Genomic DNA, 27,984 nt, shown 5'->3' on the forward strand with positions numbered 1-27,984 from the left:
GGCATAATGGGACTGCATTAGCCTTATACAAAGTGTCCATTCATGTACAAGAAAGATATGTAACTGAAGGGGGTCCTGGTCAAATCATTTCCCCTACTCCAGTAGCCAATCAAGGGAGCCTACTCCTAGCAAGTCCTATCAAATTGTAACGGGCCTAATAGGCAAAAGTGTGACCCTTAGCTATGAGCTAGTGGATGTAAACATGTCACCTTAGGTAAACTGGAAATAGATCTTTCCCCTGATCAATAACTCTGTGGGGGAGGGAGGGAAGGCGGCTACACCTATAGCAGAGGTATTAATCAATCAGGTTCAATTTATGTATGTTCCTGTTGTGTTAAATCTGTTAAGTGGCACGTGGGTAAATTCAGTTATTGGAAAGACTCCAAAGTGTCCTCTTTCTTTTCATCACTCCTTGTGGATAAGGTCACTGCTTATCAACAATGGGTGCAGGATATTACAAATTTGGAAATCCATGCCAAGCATAAGTTATGTATCCCTAGGGAAAAAAAGGGGAACTGATCCTTCGGGGATCATAAAAACTGTGTCAGGGTTATTTGGAAATGGAATGTCAATTTGGAATCAGGTGGATGTTGAAAAAGTTAGGAGACACATTATGTATTACAGGGACAGGGTGTCAATCCAGTGCTGCAAGGGATAAAAGATTAATCAAACAAGGAAAGATTTGTAGCAGATAATATTCGTGAAAAAGATAGACTGTTTAATGAAACTCAAATTAAAATTAATCGGTCAATTAAACAATAATGATCAGGAAAGGTATCAGTATATGGGAAAGGAAATTATTTGTTCAGCATACAGTGAATATGTATTAATACCATCAGCAGCGCATTGCAGTTCTTGGAACTAGGAAAGGTCACAGATTTAGCCAAGGATGAGCAGCTGCTAAACTGGTATTGTGCAAAATGTTTTTAAAACCACAGGGAGAAAAGCTAATTGTTTAAATTCTTGTCAAAAATTGTCATTGGGGTAAATCAGAAATATGGTAATACTGTGATACAGCATTCTAATCGACTTGTGTTATTTAACAAAAAAATTGCATCACATCAAAATCCTTATGTCTCCTTTACAGTCTCGATGCCTGTGTTTGATCCAGATGAGGATTTTTTATTTTTAAGACAATTGGTAGGTAAGGACTCAAAAGGTCACCTAGAAGGCAACATCTACGAGGAACAAATAAATGTACCTCCTCTGGTGGTCTATCATCAAGGCACCCAAACCTAGAAAGTTCCATGAATTGCCTGTTGCTCTGACAAAAGGCATCACTACATCTGCAGATATGTGTTTGTGGCAGACATGCTGCTGTGTGGCCAGAAGGAAGGGTACCAACTATGGAACCAATCATCAGCGTCGTCATCCCCTGTTAAGATGACCAAGCTCCCACAGAAAGGGAGACCTCTGGTGGAGATGGCCAATATTGTGTAGTGACCAACCATCAAAAATATTATCCTGATCAGAGTGCAAGGTCATGACTAAGGGCTTGTCTACACTATCCGCCAAATCGGCGGGCAGCGATCGATCCAGCTGGGGTCGACACGATAAATCGACCGCTGAGCGCTCTCCTATCGACTCCGGTACTCCACCAGAACGAGAAGTGCAAGCGGAGTCAACAGGAGAGCGTCAGCTGTCGACTTACCACAGCAAAGACACCACAGTAAGTAGATCTAAGTATGTCGACTTCAGCTACACTATTCATGTAGCTGAAGTTGCATATCTTAGATTGACCCCGTGTGGTAGTGTAGCCAAACCCCCCAAAATTCTGTTTTTATCCAAAGATGCATATATTAATTGGGCATATGGCAGTTTCCCCAGTACCTGTTTTTAAAAATGAAACTGTTTTCACTGCTAAACCAGAATATGAGGATCTAGTCCGACAGAACACGCCAATGTTGCAGCTTCATATTGCCCTTCTTAATTTAAATTTAAGCTAGTTAATATGAGTATAAAGATTCATACTTGATAAAAATTAGTAATGAAGTAACCGAGGCAGGACAAATGCTCACCAGGTTAATGGATGGAGGTGATTAGGTGTTAACTGTACCTCTATGGATGGAGATTGGACTGAATGTTGTATTGTGTTGTAAGCATTGTAAAATCAGAGGTCTAAACAAAGGGTATTAAGCACTTCCCCAAACACCTCCCCTAGAAAACCAAACCCAGATTGTCTCCATTCAGAATCCTATTATCTCGCAGGAGGTGACCAATTAACCTCAGGTAACCCAAACTAAGGAACCATAGTGTGTGTCCAGGCAACCAGCAGCAGTATACCAGGTACACGAACATTCCTATGCTTCTATTCATCCATGACAGCCAATACAGTGTCTCCATATGGATGGTATATGTTGTTAAGACCCTAAATAGCAGTGTGATAGGGTTCATTAGCAATCACCCCATCGAGCGGAGAGGAGGTGACTTGTATCCAGCTAGGTTGTTATAAATATATGGGCATACACTAAGGTACCGGTGTGGAGTAATGTAAAAGCCTACATTCTCAAGCCTGTAGAGACAATAGCTAAGCCAAACTAAGGTCCAAGGCTTAAACACTTGATATACCCAACTAACCAGTAAACGACCCTATATCACAAGACAGAATGCTGTTATAAGCAAGTGTTGCTAAACTGCTGACAGATAACCACAAGATGCCAGCTTTAGATATTTTAAGGTTGGACTTCTGCTGATGTGCCTACAACAACGCCAAGGTAACTAAATGATATATATGCTAATAAGCTCAAAGTAAAAGACCCAGTAACCTATAGGAGAAGGGCACCCCAACATTAGTAGGGTGAGGAAATACAGATAAAGAGGCTAAAATCCCTACTGAATATGCATTAGACATAGTGGGCATCAGCATTGTGATGTTGCACTCTATATGACTTTATAAAAATATGCTAATGTAATTGGAATATGCTTTATACAAAAGGTCTCTTGTAAGGTATCATTACAAAGCTTATAATCTACTGAGTGTGATCATCCTATTCATATAAATGTACCACTCTTGTATCTGAAACTAGAAATATGAAATATAACTTTGAGGGCCTATTGTAATTATGCAAAGTGTGGGCCATTAATGGTGGTTTGGAATCTTGATGACGCCCATTAACCAGGACAATTGACTGCAGATGGCTCTGTTTTACTTGTAAGTCTTCCTGTATACGTGTGTGCTGGCAAGTGGGTAATGAAGTCTTGCAGTGACATGTGATCATGTCACCTGAACTGGAATCTATCTTTAACCTGGTGTCTTTCCTTTGAGAAGGGGGGGTGGGAACCCAGAGAGGGACAAAGGATTCCCGCCTTATGCAAAAGATATATAAATGGATGGAAGAGAACAAAGGGAAGCAGCCATCATGAGGAATCCCCTAGCTACCACCTGAGCTGGAACAAGGGCTGTACCAGGGGAAAAGACTGTGCCCAGACTAGGAAGTCTGTGAAAGGTTTCAGAGTAGCAGCCGTGTTAGTCTGTATCTGCAAAAAGAACAGAAGTACTTGTGGCACCTTAGAGACTAACAAATTTATTTCAGCATAAGCTTTCGTGGGCCACAAGTACTCCTGTTCTTTTTGTAGTCTGTGAAAGACTTATTGAAACATCTCTCAGGGTGAGATTTTCACCTGTACTCAGTTGTATTACTGTATTAGACTTAGACTTGCGTGTTTTATTTTATTTTGCTTGGTAATTCACTTTGTTCTGTCTGTTACTACTTGGAACCACTTAAATCCTACTTTCTGTATTTAATAAAATCACTTTTTACTTATTAATTAACCCAGAGTATGTATTAATACGGGGGGAGGAGGGGGAGTCAAACAGATGTGCATCTCTCTCTGTCAGTGTTATAGAGGGCAAACAATTCATAAGTTTACCCTGTATAAGCTTTATACAGGGTAAAACAAATTTATTTGGGTTTTAGACCCCATTGGGAGTTGGGCATCTGAGTGTTAAAGACAAGAACACTTCTGTTAGCTGCTTTCAGGTAAGCCTGCAGCTGTTAGGGGATGTGGTTCAGACCTGGGTCTGGGTTTGCAGTAGGCTAGCGGGTCTGGCTCAAACCAGGCAGGGCACCGAAGTCCCAGGCTGGCAGGGCAGGAAAGCAGGGGCAGAAGTAGTCTTGGCACATCAAGTGGCAGCTCCCAAGGGGGTTTCTGTGAGCCATAAGCTCTGATAAAAAGTGTCACTCGCCCATGGGTGATCCTGGGTGACTTCCTAGAACCTGTCAGCAAAGGACCACTCATGGGTCATTCTAGCTTCTATGGGGATCCCCAGCAGATGATGATGTGAATATGCAAGTTCTGATGCTTGTATTATCTCTATCTACTTTGCTACGTTGTAGTGTTTGTGATATTGCTGAGTCTGCTAATAAAACTATCACAAATTCAGAAGATCTTCCCTAAGTGTGTGCGTCTCTCCCACATAGTTTGGGAGTGAGGACGCCAGTGTAACTGTAACACTGTGGCGGATCTCAAGGCAACGGAGCTCTGCCAAATCACGTAATGTTAGTTGGAAACTCTAAATATCACCTAACCAATAGCTCAAGCAATAGATTTCATAGCAAGACATGCTGAGGACAGCCTAAGCTCTTAGCTGCTTCCTTCTGTTCGTCCAATAAGGAGTCCAGGATAGAGTTAATGGAAAGCCATAAACAGTTATATCAGGACATGACAGCTTGATAATTTGCCACATGGAAACCCACAGAAGTAGAAGAATAGACCTTTTCTACAATAGCATCCAGTCTATTCCCTTTTCTATCCAAGGGAACACACAAGGATGCCCTGTTACTTTTAAATAATTCCTGGGCTGCAGACACTGACATGGATAATCAGCCAAGGAATGTTGTAACAATTAATAAATAAATTTAAAAAAAAAGTGTGCCTCCAATTGTATAGGATACATACAATTAGCCCCCCCTGCTCCAAATATACTGGTGGTGAGGACACAGGAGAGTGCCAAATGTACTTTGCTGGACTGAGTAGTCCTCGGAGAATAGGAAGTGTGATCTTGCCTTTTGTCTGCCATTCCATGATATTACAAAGAGGATCAGATGTGTCTGGTGCCAAAACTCCCATCTGTAACTGCAGGGTAATAGCCATCCTTCCCACCAGCTCCTGAAATTGCTTCTATTCATTTGCAGGGGAGACAAATGAAGTCCCAATTTGATCCTTAAAGGACATACCATCAGTATATTCTTTGATTGGTGACTGCTGCACTTCCTGTGAAGGGACTCTCCTCCCAGTCGTCATACACGTGTCACTCTTTGAGGAGGCAATGATGCTTGTGCCAGCACTGATGGCACTGGCCAGATCTGTGCTTACTGAAACATGAAGGCAGTGGTGCCTGAGAAGACCAGTGCTGGGAAAGCTCTTGGCACCAATGGAGGTGCCTCCAGTGCTGCAAGGGGCACTGGTGTCAGCGTTATCACCAGTGCTGAAATAGGTGCCATGTTGGTTTTGATAGCACTGAGCAAAGCCTTCACTGAGTCCTGAAGGCACAGCCACATTAACAGGGGACCTGGCATCTTTCCAGGGAAATGGAACTTTCAGCAAGGGAAGATAGCTAAGGCTCTCAGGAGCAAATTGTAAGAGCTTGTGTGGTCAGTTTAGAGGGAATCCCATGCTCCTCAAGGGCATTCTGGATCTATACCAATGACAAATATTTCAAGCAGCAGAGACAAGCCAAAAGCTTTGAAAGAGGTCCCTCAGTCATGAGATGGGAAATCAACTGTGTTAGAGAGATGTGCACCGCTGAGATGACTAAATCACTCAAGTACAGAACCTCAAGTTGAGGAGACGTGTGTGCCAAGTGCAGTGATGAGACTGGTAAGGAGGTGACAAGCAACAGGAGGAGGAGGAAAGCAATACCACCCTCCTCTTTTTTTCCTTAGGCTCCTTTTGTGAATCAATGCTTCCTCTTTTCCTTTCACTTCCCAAGAACAGGTTACAAGGAGATCTGGAAGCGCTTCTCTCACTCTTGGAACCAACTGGTGTCAACTCTAATGGTGCTGTGTGTGAGTTTTCAGTGCCAACAGCAGCGTGGACGTAACGGTGTTGCTAGAGTAGTCTGTTTTGATGGAGCTGGGGGCCGACACTAAGGGCGGAAAGGTGTGTTTCAGGACTCTTCACAGAAGACCTCAGCACAGAGACAGACCTCACAACTCAAAAAAGGAGTTGTAGAACAGTCCAGTTGAAGGTTTAAGACAGTCAAATGCAGTTGCAGTCTTAAGTCTCTGAACTTCCTTATCTGAGGGGTGAAGAAATGGCAAATAAATAGTGCATTGAGACTCTATGTGAGCCTCTCCCAGGCATACTAGACACCAAATGTGTGCATCTTGTCTCAGGAAAGATGGCTGAACCCTCTCTGAAGTTTGGGACCCAGCATAGCTCAGAGATAACCCGAGGCAAGTGGCTCCAGATACTCTAACTATACTATAGAACTCTAATGAAGTAACTATGAGGGATGACAGATCTCACCACTGGGCCACCACCCAGCAGCTCACTGGAACCAGCAGAGAAGGGGGCTAAAGGAGCTCTAGCTCACCAAAGGTTCTGCCCATGAAGTTCCTGATTGGGTGAATCATCTGGCCCCACCAATTGGCTCACATGCACTACTTAAGCCAGAAGAAGGCACAAGAAGTCGTCCAAGCAACTAGGTGGATCTCTGCCTGCCACTTCGGACCCTGCCTTCTTGCTTGACTCCTGTGCTCTATACTTCTGCCTGTTCCTGTCCACCTTATCCCAGATCCGCCTCTGTTCCCGGTTCCCACTTTTCTTGCTCCAAGTCCCTGCTCCTCCACCCTATCCAATGCCAGCTTTGCCCCCTGGTTTAACTCCTTACTCCAACTCCAGGTTGGCTCCTGGCTCATCCTTAGTCTGACTCTGACTTCACTCCTTCACTTGACTTTGGACTCTCTGTCTCAAGCTCCAACCGCTGGTTCCAGTTCCTGGCTCCTGACTGACTACAAGTCATGACTGCCAATACTCTGATCCCTACAGTAACTAATAGTAAAAAGCTAACTAGCTTGTGGACATGAGAGAGTTCCATTCAGCTCTCTGCAGAGGCAGCAAAGGAACTGTGTCACTCCAATGTATAGAGAGAAGCAAGGACATCATCCTAGTGGGAGAGCACTCTTGCACCCCTCAAAATACATGGCTTTTCTATGCAGTTCATAGCTCCATGTCAGAGGTGCCAAATCCCGTAAGTGGAAATGCACAGAGCCCTCGAAGGATTCCCCATTACCCTAACTCTGTGCCTATCTGCTCCTTTCTTGTATGCCAGCAACATGAAATCCTATTAACTGAGCATTTCAGGATATTTGCACCTGATCACCTGCCATCATAGAGAAAATTTTCACAAATGTTTGTAACTGTAAAGTGGCAACCACATCATATCTTTTCAAAAATTGGCTTTGATATTGTTTCTATTTTAAACACTGCTAGTCAACAGGAAAACTTGATTTGGTGGAACCTTTACTGCAATTACAATGCTAAAGAAAATATTATGTAGGGGCCATCCTAAGGATGAAATGCAAATCTGTAAAGCATTCTATGAAGAAAAATAATAAAGCTGTAAGCAGGTCACTTGGAACACATTATTGTAACTTTCAGAGCATTTGGCTTGCCAACACTGGGAGACAAGGTGGATGAGGTAATATCTTTTATTGTACCAACTTCTGTTGTGAAAGAGACTAGCTTTCAAGCTATAGAGAGTTCTTTAGATTTCCCGTTACCCAGTGAAATCACTAAGAGCTGGGCTAAATGATGGAGCCTCAGAATATAGCAGAAGCGGCAGTGAGCAGCAAGCAGCAGCGATAAGTGGCAGAGCTGAGCAGCAGCAGAGATAACAGTGGCAGAGGTGAGAGCTAGAGCCCTACACGTGACTATTTTTAATCCGACTCCTGTCCCGCTCCCATTATTATGGCAGTGGACCCTGCAGGACCCCACAGGATCCCAGTCCTGCACCGGGGGAATTGGCAACAGTGAGACAGTTGTAGAGGCAGCAGCAGCAGCATCCTTTCAGGGCTGGGAAGTGAAGCCATGTGAAAGCACCTCTGAACTCTAGGTCTTCAGTGACCAAGCACAACCACTGTGAGTGAGGTGCAGCGGAGGGAAAGAGGAGTGGCATGTTAAAGGCCCATTCGTTCATTGGACTTTCATACCACCAGGTGGGATACTGAGGCAAAGGACGCTGCCCAATGTACTGTGGGGTGGGTGTTTGCTTCCAGTTACATGCTTTTGAATCATGGTTGAAGTGTTTTCCCAAATTAATGCTGGGTTCCCTTTCCCTTTTAATAAAAAGTTTTCTTTTGTTATACACAGGCTCAGTGATTGACAGTGGGGAAGGACTGCCTCTTAGAGATGCCCAGGGATGGTGTTCTATTTTCCCAGATTATTGGGTGGGGGCTAGAACTAGTTCTGTTTTGTAGTATTAAGAGGAATCCCCAGATATTGAACCTGGTCCTTGCTGCTGCTGACTTGAACTGGCAGAAGGGTAGCGTAGCTCAAACACTTCTCTCTTTCACCAACAGAAGTTGGTACAATAAAAGATATGACCTCACCCACCTTTTCTCTCTAATATTCTGGGACCAACATGGCTACAATATCACTGCAAACAACACTGATAATGTTTCTTGACTGTTAACAAAAGAGTATCACAAAAGAGTGCAACAATTTTATTAATCAAATTATGAAGATCTAATAAAAAAAGAACCCCATCATTTAAACAAATATTCCAAACAAATTACCAAAATCCAGATTCTGATACTCTCATTCAAGTTGAGTAGTCTCAATGACTTCAGTAGGACTACTCAGGGAGTAATCAGCATGAGGGAAAGATATCAGAATCTAGCCTCAGATAGCTTCTGGCGGTTCCACTCAAAAGAACAGGCATGCAAATTAAAAATGATAGCCAATTATATTTTCAATCAATCAATCTAGTCCATTGCAAAACTTCTTGTCCAGCACAGTTCTAAATGTAAAGTTCTAGAGAAACAGATGGAAGATATTCTACATGTCTAAAACAAAACAAGAAAACGGAAAGGAGAAAGATTACCTTAGTAACTGAACAGCTGATCCATATTCTTCTGTTTCCCACACTCTCTTTCCCAAACATGCACAGTACAGCTCTCTGATCTATGAACCAGTATATGAGTAAAGGGAATACAATGTTTTACAAAACAAGTAATGGGTTAGTTTTACATTCACTTTTCAAAACAATGACTGACTCATTCAAAGAGTGATCCTGTGAGGAGCTGAGTGCTCTCAACTCTCACTAACTGCAATTTGAGGTGAAGGCATTCAGCATCTCTTGGGACTAGGCCCTCAGTGTGGCAAGAATATGCTTGCCGCTCAGCACTATGTTTTAACAGGGTCCATTCAGGTGATGGGAATGCAGGGATTAGAAATGAACCTGAATCAAAACCTCTGATTCAAACATTCCACATTCCCAAACATTAGGAAAATTCAGAGTGAATTCACAGCTAAGATCCACATCTAGTAACAATGTATCTGATACATCTAGAATCAATGTGGAAATGCACATCATGGAATGTTCTGCAGCATTAATAGGAGAATGTGGGACAAAAATAACTGCTTGGTATGAGAAGTTGAGTTTGGTCATACCAGAGCTCTAACGCAAGTCAATATACAACTAACTACTAAGAATACCCATGACTGTCCCATCACTGCTATGTTGTTCCTGCCAAAAGGATGTTTAATTCTCATCTGAATCTAACCATTAGGCAACCAGTTGATTGATGATAGGAGGAATGGAAAATTGTCTGTACTACATATGAGAAATCCAGATGCATAAAAGCCAAACACCTCACACAGGCACTGGCTGTTCTGTGCATCTGCTTCTCCCTACAAGCCCTCTGCTGTTTACTCACAACAAAGTATTACAGGCATTGTTAAAGAAATGATGTGCTGTTCCCCCAGTCCATAATAAAGAGAAAAATATCTGACTGTATGTGGGAAGGGCATGGAGGAAAAGAGGAGTGGAGAGGGAAGGAAGGAGTGGACTTCAAATTTGTAAAGATGTCAACCATGAAACAAGAGAGATCCAGGGAATGATGGTACTTCACCTGTTTGCCCAAAGGGTACTTTGGAAGGGAAGTTGTGAAAACATGAAGACATCTCAGAACTGTGAAATAATTCTCATGGTAAATATGCAAGTCTTCCAGTAATGTCTGTGTTACCTCCTAAAACGACAGAATAACAGTTTAACAAAGTAGTTCAATATCCACCAGAACAAAGCAGTATGAAAATCACAAAATATTTTAAGGGAACACTAAAGTTCTGACAAACTAGGAGGGACTGATTTACATCAAAGTGATTTTAATCATGATTTAAATCAACAAGCAGGAAATCTTGATTTAAATAATTGATTTCAATCTTGTTTCACATTTGTACCTTTTTAGTTATTTTCCTAAAGAAAGATTCATTCTCATTGGTTGATATAATCATTAAAACATGTTGATTTGCAACTAAATATGGTCTTTATACTCGATTTGGTACTTCTTTTTGCTAATCAGCAGGACAAACTGTATCTATACACATTTATTTAAGCAATTATATGTCTCAAAATACATTTATTCAGATTCTTATTTTTTCAGATTTTTATTATGTTAGAAATGATGTATTTCCTAGATGATAATGTCTTACTCATGCTTTGTGTCAAGCTGCATTTGGACAGAAATTGGAATTAAATTAAAAATGAACAAAAACCAGCAGTTTAATTTAAAACTGATTTATTAAAACAAAGGAAATATTAAATGTAGTTAATGACTTGACAGATTGAAAACCTGGCCCATGGTGACCAGAAAAAGGTATTTAGAGACAAAGATTTTCAAAAGTGCCTGAGCAGTTTACATGCCTAATTCCCACTGAAATCAATGAGAGGTAGGCACTGGACCTACTTAAGCATTTTTGAAAATCCCATTAGGTGCCTCTGCATTTTTAGGTGACTAAATACCTTTGAAAAGCTATCCTATGTCCTTCAAGTTTTTAGAATTAGTAGATCTCATCCTCGCCAGCTGGTTTTTATTCATAGACTGGAAGAGGTAAACAAGCTTTTCTGCTTTTTCAACTCCTAAATGGTTTCTCAACTTTGAATGAACTAGTCCAAGTGAAAAAAAATATATATTCTCCCTGCACTTGCTAGCTCAACTGAAAGCAATACTAATTAAGGCAAAAGCTTTTCTGCACAACAAAAACGAAGTACTTATATTTGGAAAAATGTAAATAACATTCGCTCCATTGTAAAGACTGAAAATAATATAGATAACTTACTTATGCAGCACTTGGATTTATAACACTGAGACTGGAAGTACATCAGTTGTAAATGAACAAAAAGGTCATAGTTCTGTTTCTGCAGATAGGGTGATTCTGTTCTAAAACTCCCAATCTAGGGTAGACAGGACTACAGTAGCTTTAAGCTATCTTTCTGCCCTCCTGATCCTGGGTTGCTCTCAGGGAGGGAAGGCCCACAGTGTACCTTAGATAGCCCTTGGTGTCTGTCTAAACTACACATTTTCCCCAGATTGCCCCAAGGGTGGGCCACAGCACAGCCTCGAATCCCCAGAGTGCTGTGCATTGCAGCATTGTCCCTAACATGCCCATCCTGCCCCCAGCACATCCCCTGTGCTAGAGCTTACAAGGGAGTCCTTGGAAGGCAGCCTCATGGAAATCTTATGAAGTGCCTGTGCCCAAGGAATCCTCCCCTGACTACATACAGAGCTTTTAGGGTTCCTTTTATGCTGTTTTGGCCCTTTTTCCTGGCATAAAAGAACCACAGCAGGGCTGAGGATCTCAACCACAGTGTAAACCTATAACTAGTCTCTCATCATCTAAGTGGTTCCTGTTATATTAAGGAATAAGTAAAGCTAGGTCAAGTATCTTTTTTTGGATGGCCAGGAATCAATGATGTCTATCCTAGCCTGCCATTCCACCACTTTTGCTTTAAAAAGACTCATTAAAAGCAGACTTATTCCATACATGTGTGCCCTTGTATTTTGTTGAACATATAAGAGATCTCTCTTTCTGTTCTCAGATATGCAGGCTGTGAAACTGATTAGTGCAGATGGCTAACAAAATGCCCAATATAAAACCTCAGAAAATTTAACATATTAAGATATTTTCAAAGTTCTGCTCTGAGTTTACAGAAATTGACATATAATCCCCACACCTCTGCATAAATAGCACATTTCTACAGAGATCGGAAAGCATTTTTTTAATTCAATTGCAAATTAATTCCGTTCTGAATGATAAATACAAAGGAAATGCATTTTGGGGTAAAAGTAAACATTGTCAAATGAAATATCAGGTGCATATGATAAGGACACACACACACACAATCTGAATGGATTTAATGACTATAGGCCATTTCTGCCACCCTTACTCACAGTGAGATGAACCTTACTCCTCAAGAAGTCCCACTGATTTTGGTGTAAAGATGTCAAAATCTGGCCCTAGATAATAGTGTCGGAGTTCTGCTTGATAAATAAAGGCTTTGCTGATTTTTTGTTTGTTATTCTCTTATAACAACTATACAACTATTAATAGTATTATTTTCCTAAGACTAAGCAATTTAACACTGAAGCTGGGAGTCTAAACTAGACATATGAATGCAAAAAACAGAAATGGAGTATGAATTACTGTATATACTCGTTCATTAGCCTGTTTGTTTATAAGCTGACCTCTCAAGATGGATAAGTAAAAATAGCAAAAACTGTATGACCCTTTCATAAGCCGACCCTGTATTTCAGGGGTTGGAAAACTTTGGCTCCCAGCCCGTCAGGGTAAGCCACTGGCGGGTCGGGACGTTTTGTTTACCTGGAGCGTTCACAGGCACGGAACCCCTCAGCTCCCTGTGGCCGCGGTTCGCCGTTCCTAGCCAATGGGAGCTGCGGGACTTACAAAACGACAATGTATTCGATATTCAATTCAATGATTCCATAGTTTAAAATCATCAAATTTTGGTGTAGACCCGTTTATAAGCTGACCCCCGCTCTTTCACGTGTCACTTTTTTACCAAAAATATTCGGCTTATGAACGAGTATATATGATAAATACCACAGATTCAAACACCTCTGGGTACTGGCAAAGATTTGATTCAATTCCAAAGTATGTCACGGAGCTTAGAGCCACAAAGAACACTGAACCAATGTGGGGTGATCTTGAAAAGCTCAGTGCTAAAACTAATTGTTCTGTTTTCATTCAAACTTTCAAAAATGACTTTGGTCTTGGGTTCTATTCTTCATACCACAATTACATATTTGGGTAAGATAAATCAATAGTGTAGATGAAAGAACATCCAACAGTAGCTCTGATTTTTTCCCCTGGTGCCACATAGCTCCTTGGCATAGCTATAACTTTAACAAGCAGTGCCTTGTGGCTGATGGATCTAAAGCCAAATCCTTTCCTTCTGATACATGACAGTTTTTTTTCATTTGATGGACAATAAGTTCATAATGTCCTTTCTGTTATTAAGGAAACAGAGCAAGTGAGGCAATGACTGGACTGAGATTAAACATTTGCATTACTGTGACTTGGATCGCTATTTTCTTGGTACACAGACAAGGAAGCTGGCATTTCCTTAGCAGATGTCTTAAAACAAAATAGTTTCATTCCACTCCATTCTGGAAGGATTGTCTAGTATGAGATCATATCCTTCACTATTCAGGCACTTGTGTCAGAATTTAAAAATTAACAAAACAAAACAAAAAACATCACAAAAAACTATTTAGTGTAATTGCATTTCAATCTTTAAATAAAATAAGATACTTCCCAAATGAAGAATATTGGGTCTAGTTTTATGCAAGCTTTATATTTTGTAAGACGGGGAAACAATGGGAAAATTAATGAGGCAGTGTTATTGGTTGCAGCTCCCCAACCTTCTAGCAGAGGTTATAGTTACTATGAATCCTGTTTTCCAGGAGAGAAAGATGAACTTAAATCATTGTAGACATGAAGGGGGTTTTTGATCTGTGGAAGAGTCTTAAATCCCAAGATGGTGAAATGGTGTTTATGATGAAACTCAGTTTAAGTCTTTTTGGACATTCAATATTAAAATTGATGCTTCCTTTGTTTTAAGCTTTTCAATCCATTTGTAGAATGCTCAAATGGGACATCAATAAAATATAATAAACCTTATTTGAAGGGCAGAACAGAAAGTTCTGTCAGCTAGACCAAAATAAAGAGCATAGGGGGATTTATTGTTTTTAACTCCTCTGTGAATTGTAGAAAGAAAAATCATTCACTTGGCTACACGCTGACTTTATAGATCCTTTTCTGGCTGACTGCAGAGTAAGTAATACTCCATCAGAGAATTTATATGTTTAGATTCCTCCTCTCAGCAGCAGCCCATGTGCAGAAGAGGTTATTGCAGTAATGGTTGGTTATTTTACTGGGGGAGGAGGGAGAAGAGTTATTGGCAAGATGAATTTAACTGTAACAATTCAGTATCTTCTAGGTCAGTGTGGGATTATAGAAGCTGTTTTCCAAACTGTCTTAGTTTGAGATCTTACGATCAGTAGCACAGAAAGACATCAATCAGAACAACATCTTCATGACTTCTGAAAGATTGCTTGTCAGAAACTTTCTAGCTTGGAATTATATGTGGTGGCAAACAGATCTGTGACAGAGATGAAACATCTGATCAGAGACTAGTTGTTTCAATTCCCCCTCATGAAGGCAGATCTTTATCATTCCAAGGACTTCTGCTTGGCATTTCATGGCTGTTAGAATATGGATTGTTGTCAAATGGATAGCACTTCCTTGGAAGTATTGCACAAGTTGCCAGGTTTCACAGCAATGGGCTTGTGATCTGCTACCTCTTGGTTTGTTTACTAAGAAAACTTCCTCTCTTATTCTACTGCAGAAATACTAATAGGACAGATCACAATAAAATGTGAACTCATTATAAATAAGTAGGTTCTCTCTGTCTGCTTTAAGAATTTCTCCTTAAGAGACAGCTGACTAGCTAATTCCAATTCTGTATTCCATGACTGCATTCAGAATACAAAAAAAAAAAATATATGCATCTTTTGGCTCTGTGAAAGCCATCCCACTCTCTGGTTATGAGATTTCCATTATCTGTCACACATCAAATTTTCAGGAAAAGTGACCAATAATAAAGTCCAGATTTTATAAATCCAGGGAGGCCTATATGAAACTGCAGAGATACTCCTCAACTTCCAAGCAGGCAACTTGGAAACATAGATAATGGCCATAATAAATCAGACCAATGGTCCATCTCCAGTATCCTGTCTCTAACAATGGCTGGTACCTGATGTTTCAAAGGAAGATGCAAGAAACTCCAGGATAACCATACCATAGAAGAAATTTATTAACTCTGTCAGTTAGTAGCTGGTTTATGCTCCAAAGCCTGAGAGTTTCTCTATTTTTATAATCCTATCTAATAAAATGTGGATGCTTTCATAAACCATACAAACATCTAAACCGTTTTCCAGTTATATTTGTGGCAATGATTTTCACAGGTTAGTTATGTGTTCGGTAAAGAAGTATTTCCTTTTATCAATTTTAAATGTATTGCTTGCAATTGAATGTCCCCGTGCTCTTGTGTTATGGGAAAGGATAATAAGGAGCGCATGATTTATCTTCTTAAACCATTGGTTATTTTGTTTATCTTTCTCATGACCCCTCTAATCCATCCCCTCTCTAAACTAAACAGTAACAGCCTTTTCAATCTCTTTTCAGAAGGGACTCTTTCAAAAGCAACAATCATTTTTATTGCCTTCCTCCAAACCCCTGCTGTCTTTTTTCAGATGGGATGACCACAGCTGAACACAGTATTCCAAGTGATGGTAATATCATAATTTTATATAAAGTCATTATAATATTTTCAGTATTACTGTTGATTCCATTCTTTATACATCTTTTCTTTTTGTTTGGTTGTTTTTTTCTTTTCCCCCCCACCACAGCTGTACACAGAGGAACAGACCTCCCCCGCTACACCCACCCAAGTGATTGCAATTGATTTAGAACCCAGCAATATGCATAAATAGTTCAATGATTACTTCTGATTTGCACTAACATTTATCAACACTGAATTTCATCAGCCATCATGCTGCCCATTCACCAAGCTTTGCTCACAGTCTTCTATAGTCTCCCCATCAGACTTCCTTTCTGCCTTTGACTCCTGGCACAGAACTCTTTCTCTCCTGAGAATCTCCCACATTCATCCTCTGCGACTTCAGCTTCCATGTTGATACCCATCTGACCCCTTAGCCGCCCATTTCTTGTCCTCATCTCTTCATTTACCTGCAGCATTCTTTCAACTCTCCCACTCATCAAAAAGGCCATTCCCTTGAGTTGGTCTTCACCAAGCACTCCTCTCTCTCTGATCTTTCTGTTGCTGAGTTCCCCTATTTGGAACATCACCTGGTCTTTTTCAGTGTCACCCATGAGCCCTTCTTCCCATCTCGTCACTCAGCCTTTCAGTGACTTCATCCATCAACACTGATGATTTCTCATCTACTCTCAGCCCTCTCCACCCTGCCCTCTCTTCCACCAATAGAGTTGTTTATTCTCTGCATGCTTCACTATCTTCCACTTGTTTTTGCCCCTCTCTCCATTCACAGTGTCTGCCCTACTAACCCCTAGTGCTGACTCACCCTAATATCTGCTGCTTCTGCTCTTACACTGCAGAGCATCTCTGGCAGAAATCCTGTGACCAGGCTGACTTCCTCCAGTACAGATATGTTCACTACTCTTCAGATTTGCCATCTTCCTAGCTAAACAGCTCTACTACTCCAATTTAACTGAATCCCAAGCCTGCAATTTCAGTCACCTTTTCACTATCTTGGACTCATTCCTCAAAGCTTTCCTTCCTCCATTTCTATTCTCTGCACAGGATCTTGCTGCTGTCTTCCAAGAGAAAACGGACGAAATAGGACAGGGAACTTCCCCCTCCCCTCAGCATGCCTCCTACAATTCTCTCCTCCTCCCATCACAGAAGCATGAAGTTTCTCGTCTGCTATCCTCCTCTAACCCCTCCACCTGCCCCAGTTACGCGATCCCATTCCATCCCCTGATCTCCCTCACACTCACTCCCTTAACTGTTCTCCTTAACCTCACTCTCCTCTGTCTCTTTCCTTTCAAATACAATCACTGTTCCACTGTACTTGATTCCACTTGCCTCTCCAACTATCGCTGCATCTCCCTTTCTTCTCTAAATTCACTGAACATGTCATCTATAAGCACTATCCAGTATTCCTCTCCTCCAATTCCATCCTAGACCCTCTAATCCAGTTTCTGCCCCTCGTACTACGTTAAAACCAGTTTGTTAAAGTCTCTAATGACCTCTTCCTGGTCAAAGCTCAGAACCAGTACTCCATCTCCTCCTCCTTGACAAATGAGCTGCCTTCAACACTGGCAACCATGCTCTTCTTGGAGTCTTGTCCTCCCTTGGCTGCTTCCATGACTCTGTCCTCTCCTGGTTCTCCTTCTATATCTCTAATCACTCCTTTAGCACATGCTTTGGAGGATCCTCCTCAACTGCCCTCCAACTTTCTCTGGGGGTTCCACATGGTTCTGTCCTCAGTCCCCTTGTCTTCTACTCTCCTTCTAAGCTTTATCTCTGCAAACACAAATTCAACTTCCAATGCACCTCCATGCTGATGACCACAGACCTCTACTCCGGATCTGTCTCTCTACTCCGGATCTGTCGCCTTCTGTGCAAATTAAAATCTTGGCCTGTACCTCTGGCCTCTGATGTCTCCTTTTGGATGTCTAGCTGTCATCTCAAGCTCAAAATTGCTAAAATAGAGTTCTTAATCCTCCCTCCACATCTCCTTTTTCTATCACTGTGAACAAAACCACCGTCTTGCCTGTCACTCGGGCCCATAGTCTGTGCATCATCTTCAACTTAGACCTCAGTCTAGGTCCTTACATCCAGTCAGTGTTTAAATTTTGCTATCTCCATAACATCTTTAAGACATGGCCTATCCTATTCATCCACACAGCTAAAATTCTAGTCCATCCTCTCATCATTTCTAATCTTGATCCGTGCATATCCCTCTCTTTGGTCAGGATGAATGCAATCTTACCCTGCTCATAGCCATCCAGAATGCTGCTCCATAGGTCATTTTTCTAGCTTGTTGCACTGGCTGTGTCACCTCTCTCTTTGGATCCCTCCACTCACTTCATCTTCTTTATCATCACATTAGACATAAGCTGCTTGTCTTCACTTTCAAGGTTCTTCATGGCCTGTCCCTACCCTACTGATCATCTCTCATCCTCACTTCCAACTGGCCCATGATGCCAGCTTTCATCGCCCACTTGCTAAATTTTCAAACAAGCGCCTTTGTGCTTTCTCCCATGCTGCCCCTCATACCTGTGAGGAGCTCCGATAAACAGCTGCAAAGCTACCCTATTATCCACCTTCAAATCCCTACTTAAAACTCTCCTTTGTCCATGAAGGCTACAAAAAACTTGACAACAGTTTTCACTGCTGGTATACTGATACTACTGCCTATCATGCTGTGGTTTCATGAGTATCCTGTGGTCTCATGAGTATGGTCTCAATATTTCCTTGTACTCCCGACTCCTGTCTCATACTTAGATTGTAAGCTCTTTGGGGCAGGGTCATCTTTTTGTTCTGTGTTTGTACAAATGTAACATAATGGAGTACTGATCTATCACTGGGGCCCTTAGGTGCTATATTAATACAAATAATTAATAACTTAACTTTGGAATGAGGTGGTATATCAGCCCAAAGGTGCTGAGCAGATCAAATGTCACTCAGTCAGGGAAGGCGCGTAAGGCCTTCACTAAGGCATGGCAATGTCTTCAAAAGTCCATATAAAAATGTTTTAGAGAAACAGATTATATCCCTTCAAATGTTCTGCTAGCAGCCTGGAGATATAGTTAGCTTACAAGTAAACCTTGTCGCTCCCTTATGCACTTGTAATCTTGAACACTTTATTCAATATACTTTAACATGATTTAGCCCCACCAACACTGGCTGGCAAAAACATGTTAAAACGGTTTAATCCTGAAGTGGTTTTAAAATGTTTAAAACTAGACTGGAAACTAAAAATGCAGATTTAGGCAACTAACAGAAATGCTGATCCTTGGATTTTATGGCAGCCTAGGTGCTCTCTTGGTAGGAAAAGAGCATACTCAAAATGAGTACAGGATAAACTTGGTCTCCTGAGTTAACATCTCTCTGTAAAACAAATTTTTATGCCTATGGCAGTGTGAGAGTCATGGCTACACCTATAACATTTACTTACACTGTCACTTATCACTTGTATCTAGCTCATTTTGTAAAACATTTATATTGGACCTGCATCTGAAGATTTTAAAAGTGTTTTACAAATTAAGGCCCCAGTCCTGAAATTCTGTTTAGCGTGAGTGAACACTTTGTATCCATAGGGAGTCTGATTGATTTTAATGGAGATCTACACAAGGTACAGGAGCCCACATATGGAACAGCCTGCAGGATTAATTATTCGTCCCTTGTTCTGGCAAACACTCCATTGAGTTTCATGGGTTTTTTTGCCTGAATAAGTAGTAAGAGTGGGTCCTAAATAATTGAGCCCCACAACCTCCCTGGTAATTATTTTACCCATTTTACAGATGGTAAACTCAATGCACAGAAAGGCTGAGGGACCTGCCCAACACACCACAGAGTAGAATTGGGACTATCATGTAGCTCTAAAGCCCAGCTCTCAAATCATTAGACATGTTTTAGGATATCTACAAAATGAAAGATGCTACACAGAACCAAGTTCTACCTTAGTTTTCTATCCCTTTTCATGCAAAAAGATGGGGGGTTTAGAAGGTTGTTCCTATCCCCCAAATGATTTTACACTTTACCTTTAAAAAACTGTCCTCAGTCAGAAGTGCAATTTGTTTTTCTGAGACTTGATTTTCCACATATCTGAAGTAAAAACCAAACAAAAATATTGGTATAATATAAAGTTACACAATACATAGTTTTAAAAATGGTGGTGGTCAGGATTCTGTTGGGTCTGTGGCCACTACAAAATCCTGCAGTTTAAGTCCTGGGTCTGCCATAACTTCTCAACTGATTAGATCATTTGTCAAAAGAATATGTTTCTACACGAAGGACAAAAGGAAAAAATGGATCTTTCAACAGAAGGATTTTACAGCAGATTTTCCACAAAATAAAAGCTGCATTCTTTAGACAAGAGAGATTAAAGAATTTCAGAAGTAATTCACAACTGTCCCTGTTTTGTGTAACATACGCACATATAATTACACATTTCACAATGCTGTATTTACAAGTATTTTTTTAAAAAATGCTCATTGAATATAGGACTGTTCAAAATATTTATTTCTCCTTTACCTTCTAAAAGATGGCAGGCTTCGAATGTTTTCACACTGATTGTGAGATAAAGAATTTACTCTCTTCTTAGCTTCCAGGAGCTGGCAGCACAACACACTGAGGGGCTGGGAATAGAAATGCTCCACAATAGACAGCTGAAAGAGACAATGCAGTAAAAACCTGTAATATCTATGCAGTTCACTTTCCTTGCGGTGTCCTAGCATTTAAATAAGCTAAGCAATTTATTAACAATTGCTAAAATGACATTTATTTAAAAATTTTAGAGTCTACTCAGTCAACATATCAGATTGCATTAATAATCTTCTACTTTCCATTGTCACTAGAGGTGGTTGATTATTATTCAATGAATACTACAGGCAACCTCATTTTGCCATTTTCTGCTGCCCATATCATTCAGTCAATTGCTTTTTGTTTTATACGAGATCTATAGCTGCTCAATTATTACTTGATTTATTTATTCTTTGAATAACAGAAAAATTCAGCAATTACATTAGGTATTACATAATTTGTTGGGTTATGTGACCAGGCCCAACCTCACAAATGCCAAAGCACCAAGTAAAGAGTGTATCATTTAAGGCACAAACGTTAGCTAGACTGCATTAAATGAAGCAGTGGAACATGACAAGATCCCACATTTCACATATCTGAAATCATACCGCTAGGCCCTGATCCTGTAAACATTTACACATGTGCTTAACTATGCTACTTTGAGTTGCTCCACTGATTTTAAGTGTGTAAGTGTTTGCAGGTCTGGGGCCTTACAGTATAGTAGAAAACATCCTTCTGACAATGCAATGTTTTTGAAAGACTGCACCACAGTCATTCTGGGGAAAAAAAAAAAAAAGTAGTAGTACAAAAACTGGGCAGGTATATTGAGGTGGAAAGCTTTTTCCTGTCACAAAGTTCTTTATGATTGAAGTTTTTTTAGTATTAGCATGCAAAATTGAAAGGCATCAAAGAATACCTATAAAATTAATACATACAAAATTTGTTTCTACCATTTCAGGTAGATTCTCTTTTTTTCTTTCTAATTTTTTATTCATACGATTGTGCCACAGAATAAGCGGTTTCTAAACTGCCTTCCCACAATTCCTACTAGCTTCCCAACAGCTTTCCCATTTCCAAAAAAAACCTACCTAGAGACCTGATTTCAGTTATAGTATTCAATGGGAATTTTGCCACTGACTTCAATGGGAGTAAAATTAGGCCATAAAAAATTGAGTACAAGTCTGCCGCCAGGGAGTAATCCTATTGCATTTTCACCACCGCCTATCTGTAATTGAAATTCGTCTTACTCCTGCTTACCTGAAATCCTTTGATAAAGTTCTGGACAGAGAAATCATGGTACAAAAATATGTTGATTAGAACTTGCAACACTTTCTCACTTAGTTTAAAGGGAAACTGAGTTGTCAGAAGTAGCTGCAGGAGACAAAGGGAAAAAAATATTTCCTTGCTAAATGTTACCAGAATAGATTACATTTCAAGGTAAATGTAACTGCTAGTAGCAACAGCTAATTATAATAATGTTCCTTCTTGAATATGGAAATAGCAAAGCAGTTAGATCTGTGTTTGGTTCAACTCTCAGAATGTGCTAAAATTAAACTATATTAATCGATTAACGCATGTAGTCATCTTCAGCCAAACCACATTTATTTCCATTACTGCAAAAAGACACACACTTATTTAAAGCTTATGATTCCACCACATCCTGAACTTTATATTGTCTGATTTTAGTTATGTTCAAACTTGACATTAATTTTACCTATAATTTTTCAAATTATGAATGATAGAACAAATATTATAGCAGGCATCTGGGACAAAACTACTTTCTGCAAGCATATGCAATAGTTCTGCTGGCACTCTACAAATGCATTCCACTGAAATCACACGAGCAAAGTGTCTGCATGATGGGACCTTAGATTTGGATAATTCTGCTCATTTTCAAGGGGCTGCAGAATTCACATTAAGCTGCAATATTCAGTGTAAATAAAAGCTATGTGAAGCCATCCCTATTTAGAACTAAGAGAATCTTACTTCAAAGCAGCACTATAATAAAGGGGAGTGAATGAAAACCATATAGTTGTGTGTGCATGAACGTTAATACAAATGGGAAGTGAAGATATGTACCGAATAATTTCTGAATGGTCTCCAACACGTGTGAAGAGGAAACTCTCAACATATGTAAGTGAGCTTAAAGACATGTGTATACAGAGACAATATTCAGAACATATGGCTCTCAAGAACAGATCCCACTTTAAAAGCTTCACACTAGTCTACTTTTAAAGCATAAGATGCTATGTATACATACACCATACTTGTACACATCTATTCCCCCCTCATTTATCTAGAAATGGAATTACCTTGTCAATTACTGTAGCCAGGTGCTCCTTGCAGGAAAGAGACTGGAAAAGCTCTATACACAGCAGAGAAGAAACAGAGTGAGGAAGTAACCTGTGGATGATCATTGGAGACGTGGCAATTCCAAAAATGAGTACAAGAGGGAATTCATGTATGTGCTGACTAGACCACAAAGTGGGGAAGGAAAAAGAAAACATAATAGTTATGCGGGTTTCCCCAGCACCACAACCACAAGGCAACACAGTATATTCCCAATACAGCACTACTCTCAAAGGAACAACGTAAATAGACTGCTACAATTGGAACAAGATGAGTTTTGATCTGGGAAGAAAATGAAAAGGGTAGAGCGGAAATTATAAGCACCCAAGGAAAAAAAAATAAATCAAACTGTATTCTGAGGACCCAATCTTCAGGAAAATGCTTGTAAAACATCTGCTTTTAGTGTTACAGTACAGGAAAGGTTCCCCTTTGCTAGTTTTACCTAGTTGAAAAATTCCAAAATATAGTCTTCTAAATATGCCTTGAAATTATTTTCATTTCTAAGGAACAACTTTAATAAATAGTGTTGAAAGGCTCACATGGATAAAAATAATTAAATGGTGAATGAAATTATTATTTACTCTTTGAATTGCAGTAGGACCTAAGGGCCACAATCATAGATCAAGGCCTGATTGTTTTTTGTGATTATACGGTGTCTAGCACAAAACAAAACAAACAAACAAGAGCCCCAAGACTTTAAAAAGTATTGTAGTTTGCTTAAATAAAATAAAATAAAAAAATAAAGCAAGACATTTAGAATTAAACTTACAAGAAACCCAACTTTCTGAAAGTATGGAATGCAGTTAGATAATTCAAACAATTGTAACTTTCCACCCACATTAACATCCTGAGATGAACCAGAAACAACATTATTCATCTGAATTCCGAATTGCCATATCAGATCTGACCAAAGTCCCTATGTTCACCAATCCTATCTCTGATAGCAACCAATAAAAAATGCTTCAGAAGAAGGGGATAAAGTGATCCATAATTGACATTTACACAAATTAGAAAGACAAGGTGGGTGAGGTAATATCTTGTATTGGACCAACCTCTGTTGGAGAGACACAAACTGTCAAGCTACACAGAGCTATTCCTCAGGTCTCGGAAAGATACTCCGAGAGAAGAGCTCTGTGTAGTTCAAAAACTTGTCTCTCTCACCAACAGAAGTTCATCCAATAAAAGATATTACCTCACCCACCTGGTCTCTCTAATATCCTGGGACCAACACGGCTACAACACCACTGCATATTTACACAAATTAGCATTCCTATGAGAGAAGTTAATTCCATCTCCTAGAGAGTTTTGTGTTTGGCTTAGTATACGTCTTAAAGAGTCTATATTCCTTCTGTGGGTGAAATCCTCTCTCCCTTGACTTCATCTTGTTTATATCCTAGCATATCTGTGATTAATAAATATAATATATGAATAATAACACACACCTCTTTTTAAAATCTAACTAGACTCTTTGCCTCAAAAATATATTGTGGCAGTGAGTTCCAGAGTTAATTATTTGTGGTGTAATTCATGTATCTTTAGCAGTTTTAAATGTACTGCTTTTTAATTTAACTGTTTATCAAGTTGTTCATGTGTTACGAGAAAAGGAAAATTGGAATGCCCAAATAGCTCTTTCTATATATACACACGCAATACATTTTAGACCTACTATACACTCACTTACTTGTTCCTTCTCTAAAACAATCCTAAACTTCTAAATTTCTCTTTGTTTTGGAGTTTTTCCATTTCTCTTATCATTTTTGCCCTCTCTGGATCTTTTCTATTTCTAGTTCATTTTTTCTGACATGTGATGACCAGAACTGAGCACTGTGTTCAAATGAGGGTCTATCACTGCTTTATACAGAGGTATAGCCTCGTCCCTTTTCTAGTTTCATGTTATCCAAAACAGTGTTATACAATTTAACACTGCCCCTTAAAATTCACTAATATATTAAATAATACTAGCCCCATTACAGATCTTTGTAGTAGATCCCACTACTAACTTTCTTCCCTGATGAAAATTGACTATTCCTTCTTTTTGTTCTCAACCTCTTAGCCAGTTTTCAACCCATGACAGGGCTTCAACTCTAATCCCATAACTATATCATTTCCTTAGCCACTTTTTAGGAGGGATTTTGTTGAAGAATTTTTAATCAATCTTAAAAAGTTATATATACCATCTGTCCCTTATCTACTATTCTGTTGGCTACCTCAAAGAATTCTAACAGATTGAAGAAGTAGGATTTTCCTATGCAGAAACCGTGTTTTTTTTTTTTTAAACTTTATGTCATCAAGATGTTTTAACTCCATCTTTAGTATCAGGTAAATTAGTTTGTAATAACAAAGTAAAGTGCATTTGTCTAATTCCCAGGGACATCCCCAGCACCTTCTTTAAAAGATAAGGCACAACAGACTGACTGACTTCTAGTCCAGCAGTACAGTACCAGATTTTAAGGAAGACAACTTTTAATCGTACAGTTATTGCACTGACGCTAGACTTCTTCTACGCAGGTCTTCCAGGGGGTACATCAACTCATCTAGATATTTGCCTAGTTTTACAACAGGTTACATAAAAAGCACTAGCAAAGTCAGTACAAACTAAAATTTCATACAGGCAGTGACTTGTTTATACTGTTTTATATATACCATACACTGAAATGAAAGTACAATATTTATATTTCAATTGATTTATTGTACGATTACATGGTAAAAATGAGAAAGTAAGACTTTTTTCAGTAACAGTGTGCTGTGACACTTTTGTATCTTTATGTCTGATTTTATAAGCAAGTAGGTTTTAAATTGGGTGAAACTTGGGGTACGCAAGACAAAGCAGACTCCTGAAAGGGGTATAGTAGTCTGGAAAGGTTGAGAGCCACTGCTCTAGCAAACCACAGGACAAACATCCAAACTTATCTAGTGCTGGAACCCTCCCACTCAACTTCAAATATGACCTCAGCTATTCCCCATTAGACAGGCACCATGACAATAACCACCCCTTCAGGACTTCAGAACACTGGAAATTAGGTAGTATTCTAACAGTTCATCATTTCTACTGCTAACAGTGCTTGTTTCCCACTGCCTGCTCACCTGCACCACTATTGCTATTCTCAAAATTTCTGATTCAGTTTTCCATCCTCTCCATGTCCTTGTAAAGGGATACTGCATGTCCCAGAATTTTACAATCAAGAAGGGATATGTTGTAACTCCAGAGTTAGCTTGGGTGATCAACAATGAGGTCTGAGAACCCTGTTTAGCCTAGACTGGATCTCAGCAGCTGTATTGAGAAGCTGTACCCGAGTTACTGTGTCCTTACTGCTGCTGCACCCCCTCAACCACAAGTGTCGCTAGGACTTCTGGGGGCATATCCAAGGATTCTTTGTGCTGCATTTAGCTGAGTCACTCTACAATTCTTTTCCAGTGAATTATGGAGAACCTCTCTGTCCTTCTGGGCATATGGGGAGAAACACTGGAGAACCATCAGCACTCAAGTGATTTGGCCTGCATTCTCGAGGCACAGTGGGCAGGTTACTACCCCAAGCAAAAGTGACACCTGAGCTCCAGCCTTTAATTTTATGGCAACAACTAGAAAAAGTGGAAGGGAGTAAAAGAGCACCAGTCCAAAACCTCAGGGCACATTACCTGCTAATAACTATGAAGTCCTGAAGTACTTTCGTTGTGAAACTTTCCATGTCCTTGAAGATAACCACAATTGGAGGAGATTGCCAGTGCCTGGAAGAGGAAGTTCTTTTTTTGCTTGGAGTTTCAGAACCTGTTTTCTTCAAAGCCATTGTCCATATATTATAAAACAGAAGTTGGGAAAATACAAAGTAAGTCTCTTGTCTCCCATGTTATAACACTCTATTACCACATGGACAACTTAACCAAAATAAACAAAATTAGCTGTGTTTAAGGAACACATGGTACTTCTCTAATTGTGTACATCACCACTGTTCCTCTCCTGTAACCTAAATGAAACAGCTATAACAGAGAGTAGGTTAGAAAACTATTCTTCAACAAGGGCCAATCCGGCCCTTATCTCTGCAGAGCCCTCTGGTGTGGTTCCACTGGGCAAAGGGAGGGACAATTTGGGATGGGCACACAGATTTGCACCACTTCTTGTGAAGATCACAGTAGCAAGTCAGGCATGCCTGGGAATTGAAAAGGGATGAAGCATCCTCAGTTGCACAGATTCTCTATTACTCTGCTTCAGGGGCTGTGCTAACACCATAAAGGCTATTCCAAATTAGGTTAAAGCAGAATCTGCATAATGACTTCCCAGCACTGGGAGTAGAGAGGAGGATTCTTTTTCCTCCTGTCCCTCAGTAGATCTCTCCTGTATCTCAGCTGAGATACTCAAGCTACTCGGGCTGGTTGCTGGAACATGGATATTTAGGTCCCAATTTAGCAGAGACTTAAGCACATGCTAAAGTCCATTTCTATTCAACAAAGCACATAAATCCCACTGAAGTCAATGTAAATACAAAGTAATAAGGAAAATTATTCTATGGTTTTTTTGTCCAATTACCCAGTAGGAAACCAGAGGAGACCCTCAGAGTCTCAATAATTTTGGTAAAATATTTGTGTTCCTAATTTTTAGTTTTTCAATAATGAGAAAATATAAAACATTTGGAAGGTTTTGCTATTATTAACTGCCTGTGTAGTGCAGGCTTCAGATAGCTTGCGTAAAAGGCCGACTTAACACTGATCATCTGTTCTTTATACTTTGTTTTTCAAAACAAATACTTCAAGGATCTTGTCTGGAGAGAACAACATTTGGTAGGAAGTCAGATTTGAGTTTTAAGCTTCCACTACCAAAGGATTAGCATAAAACCACCATTTTTTTTGAATTATGAAAACACTTTCAAAAGTGACCTTTCAAAAAGATAGACATTAATATTTAATTAGAAACTGAATTCATACTCGTGAAAGAATACTTTTAGGTTCTGATGGTCTCAGCGTTAGGTATCACCGAGTACTAAATGAAAGACTAGCTTTGCTAGTGTTTTGACTATTAGATATAAGACTGAGTCATGCAATTAAAATTTTATGAGACTTAAAAGCCAGATATTTTGTAAAATGGCAGTATGAAAGCCTACCTTTGTTACACTCTCGTACCATTTGGAAAGAGAAGCCATTGAGCAGCGTATCTTTTTCTGGGAAATGTTAACACATTCCTCCTCTTCAGATGAGTCCACATCTACACAGCAGTCCATTAGCTGTCCCATCAGTTTCTGAAGCAGATGTTTTATGCCTTTACA

At 39.9% G+C, this 27,984-nt stretch overlaps 1 protein-coding gene across 1 annotated transcript in view; it reads right to left on the reverse strand.

The window, feature by feature from the left end:
• Positions 1-27,984, reverse strand: part of ORC3 (origin recognition complex subunit 3) — a 56,213-nt gene that overhangs the window by 20,734 nt on the left and 7,495 nt on the right. Inside the window, exons 4-11 of the mRNA XM_026654278.2 lie at positions 27,823-27,977; positions 26,366-26,502; positions 22,693-22,852; positions 21,638-21,751; positions 20,333-20,466; positions 19,840-19,903; positions 10,080-10,196; positions 9,050-9,129 (exon numbers count right to left, since the gene is read on the reverse strand). Of these exons, the coding sequence (XP_026510063.1) occupies positions 9,050-9,129; positions 10,080-10,196; positions 19,840-19,903; positions 20,333-20,466; positions 21,638-21,751; positions 22,693-22,852; positions 26,366-26,502; positions 27,823-27,977 (961 nt within the window). The remainder of the gene's footprint in view (positions 1-9,049; positions 9,130-10,079; positions 10,197-19,839; positions 19,904-20,332; positions 20,467-21,637; positions 21,752-22,692; positions 22,853-26,365; positions 26,503-27,822; positions 27,978-27,984) is intronic.

The sequence above is a fragment of the Terrapene carolina genome, unplaced genomic scaffold (genome assembly GCF_002925995.2).
Source record: "Terrapene carolina triunguis isolate 2854851 unplaced genomic scaffold, T_m_triunguis-2.0 Scaffold42, whole genome shotgun sequence".
NCBI lineage: Eukaryota > Metazoa > Chordata > Testudines > Emydidae > Terrapene > Terrapene triunguis.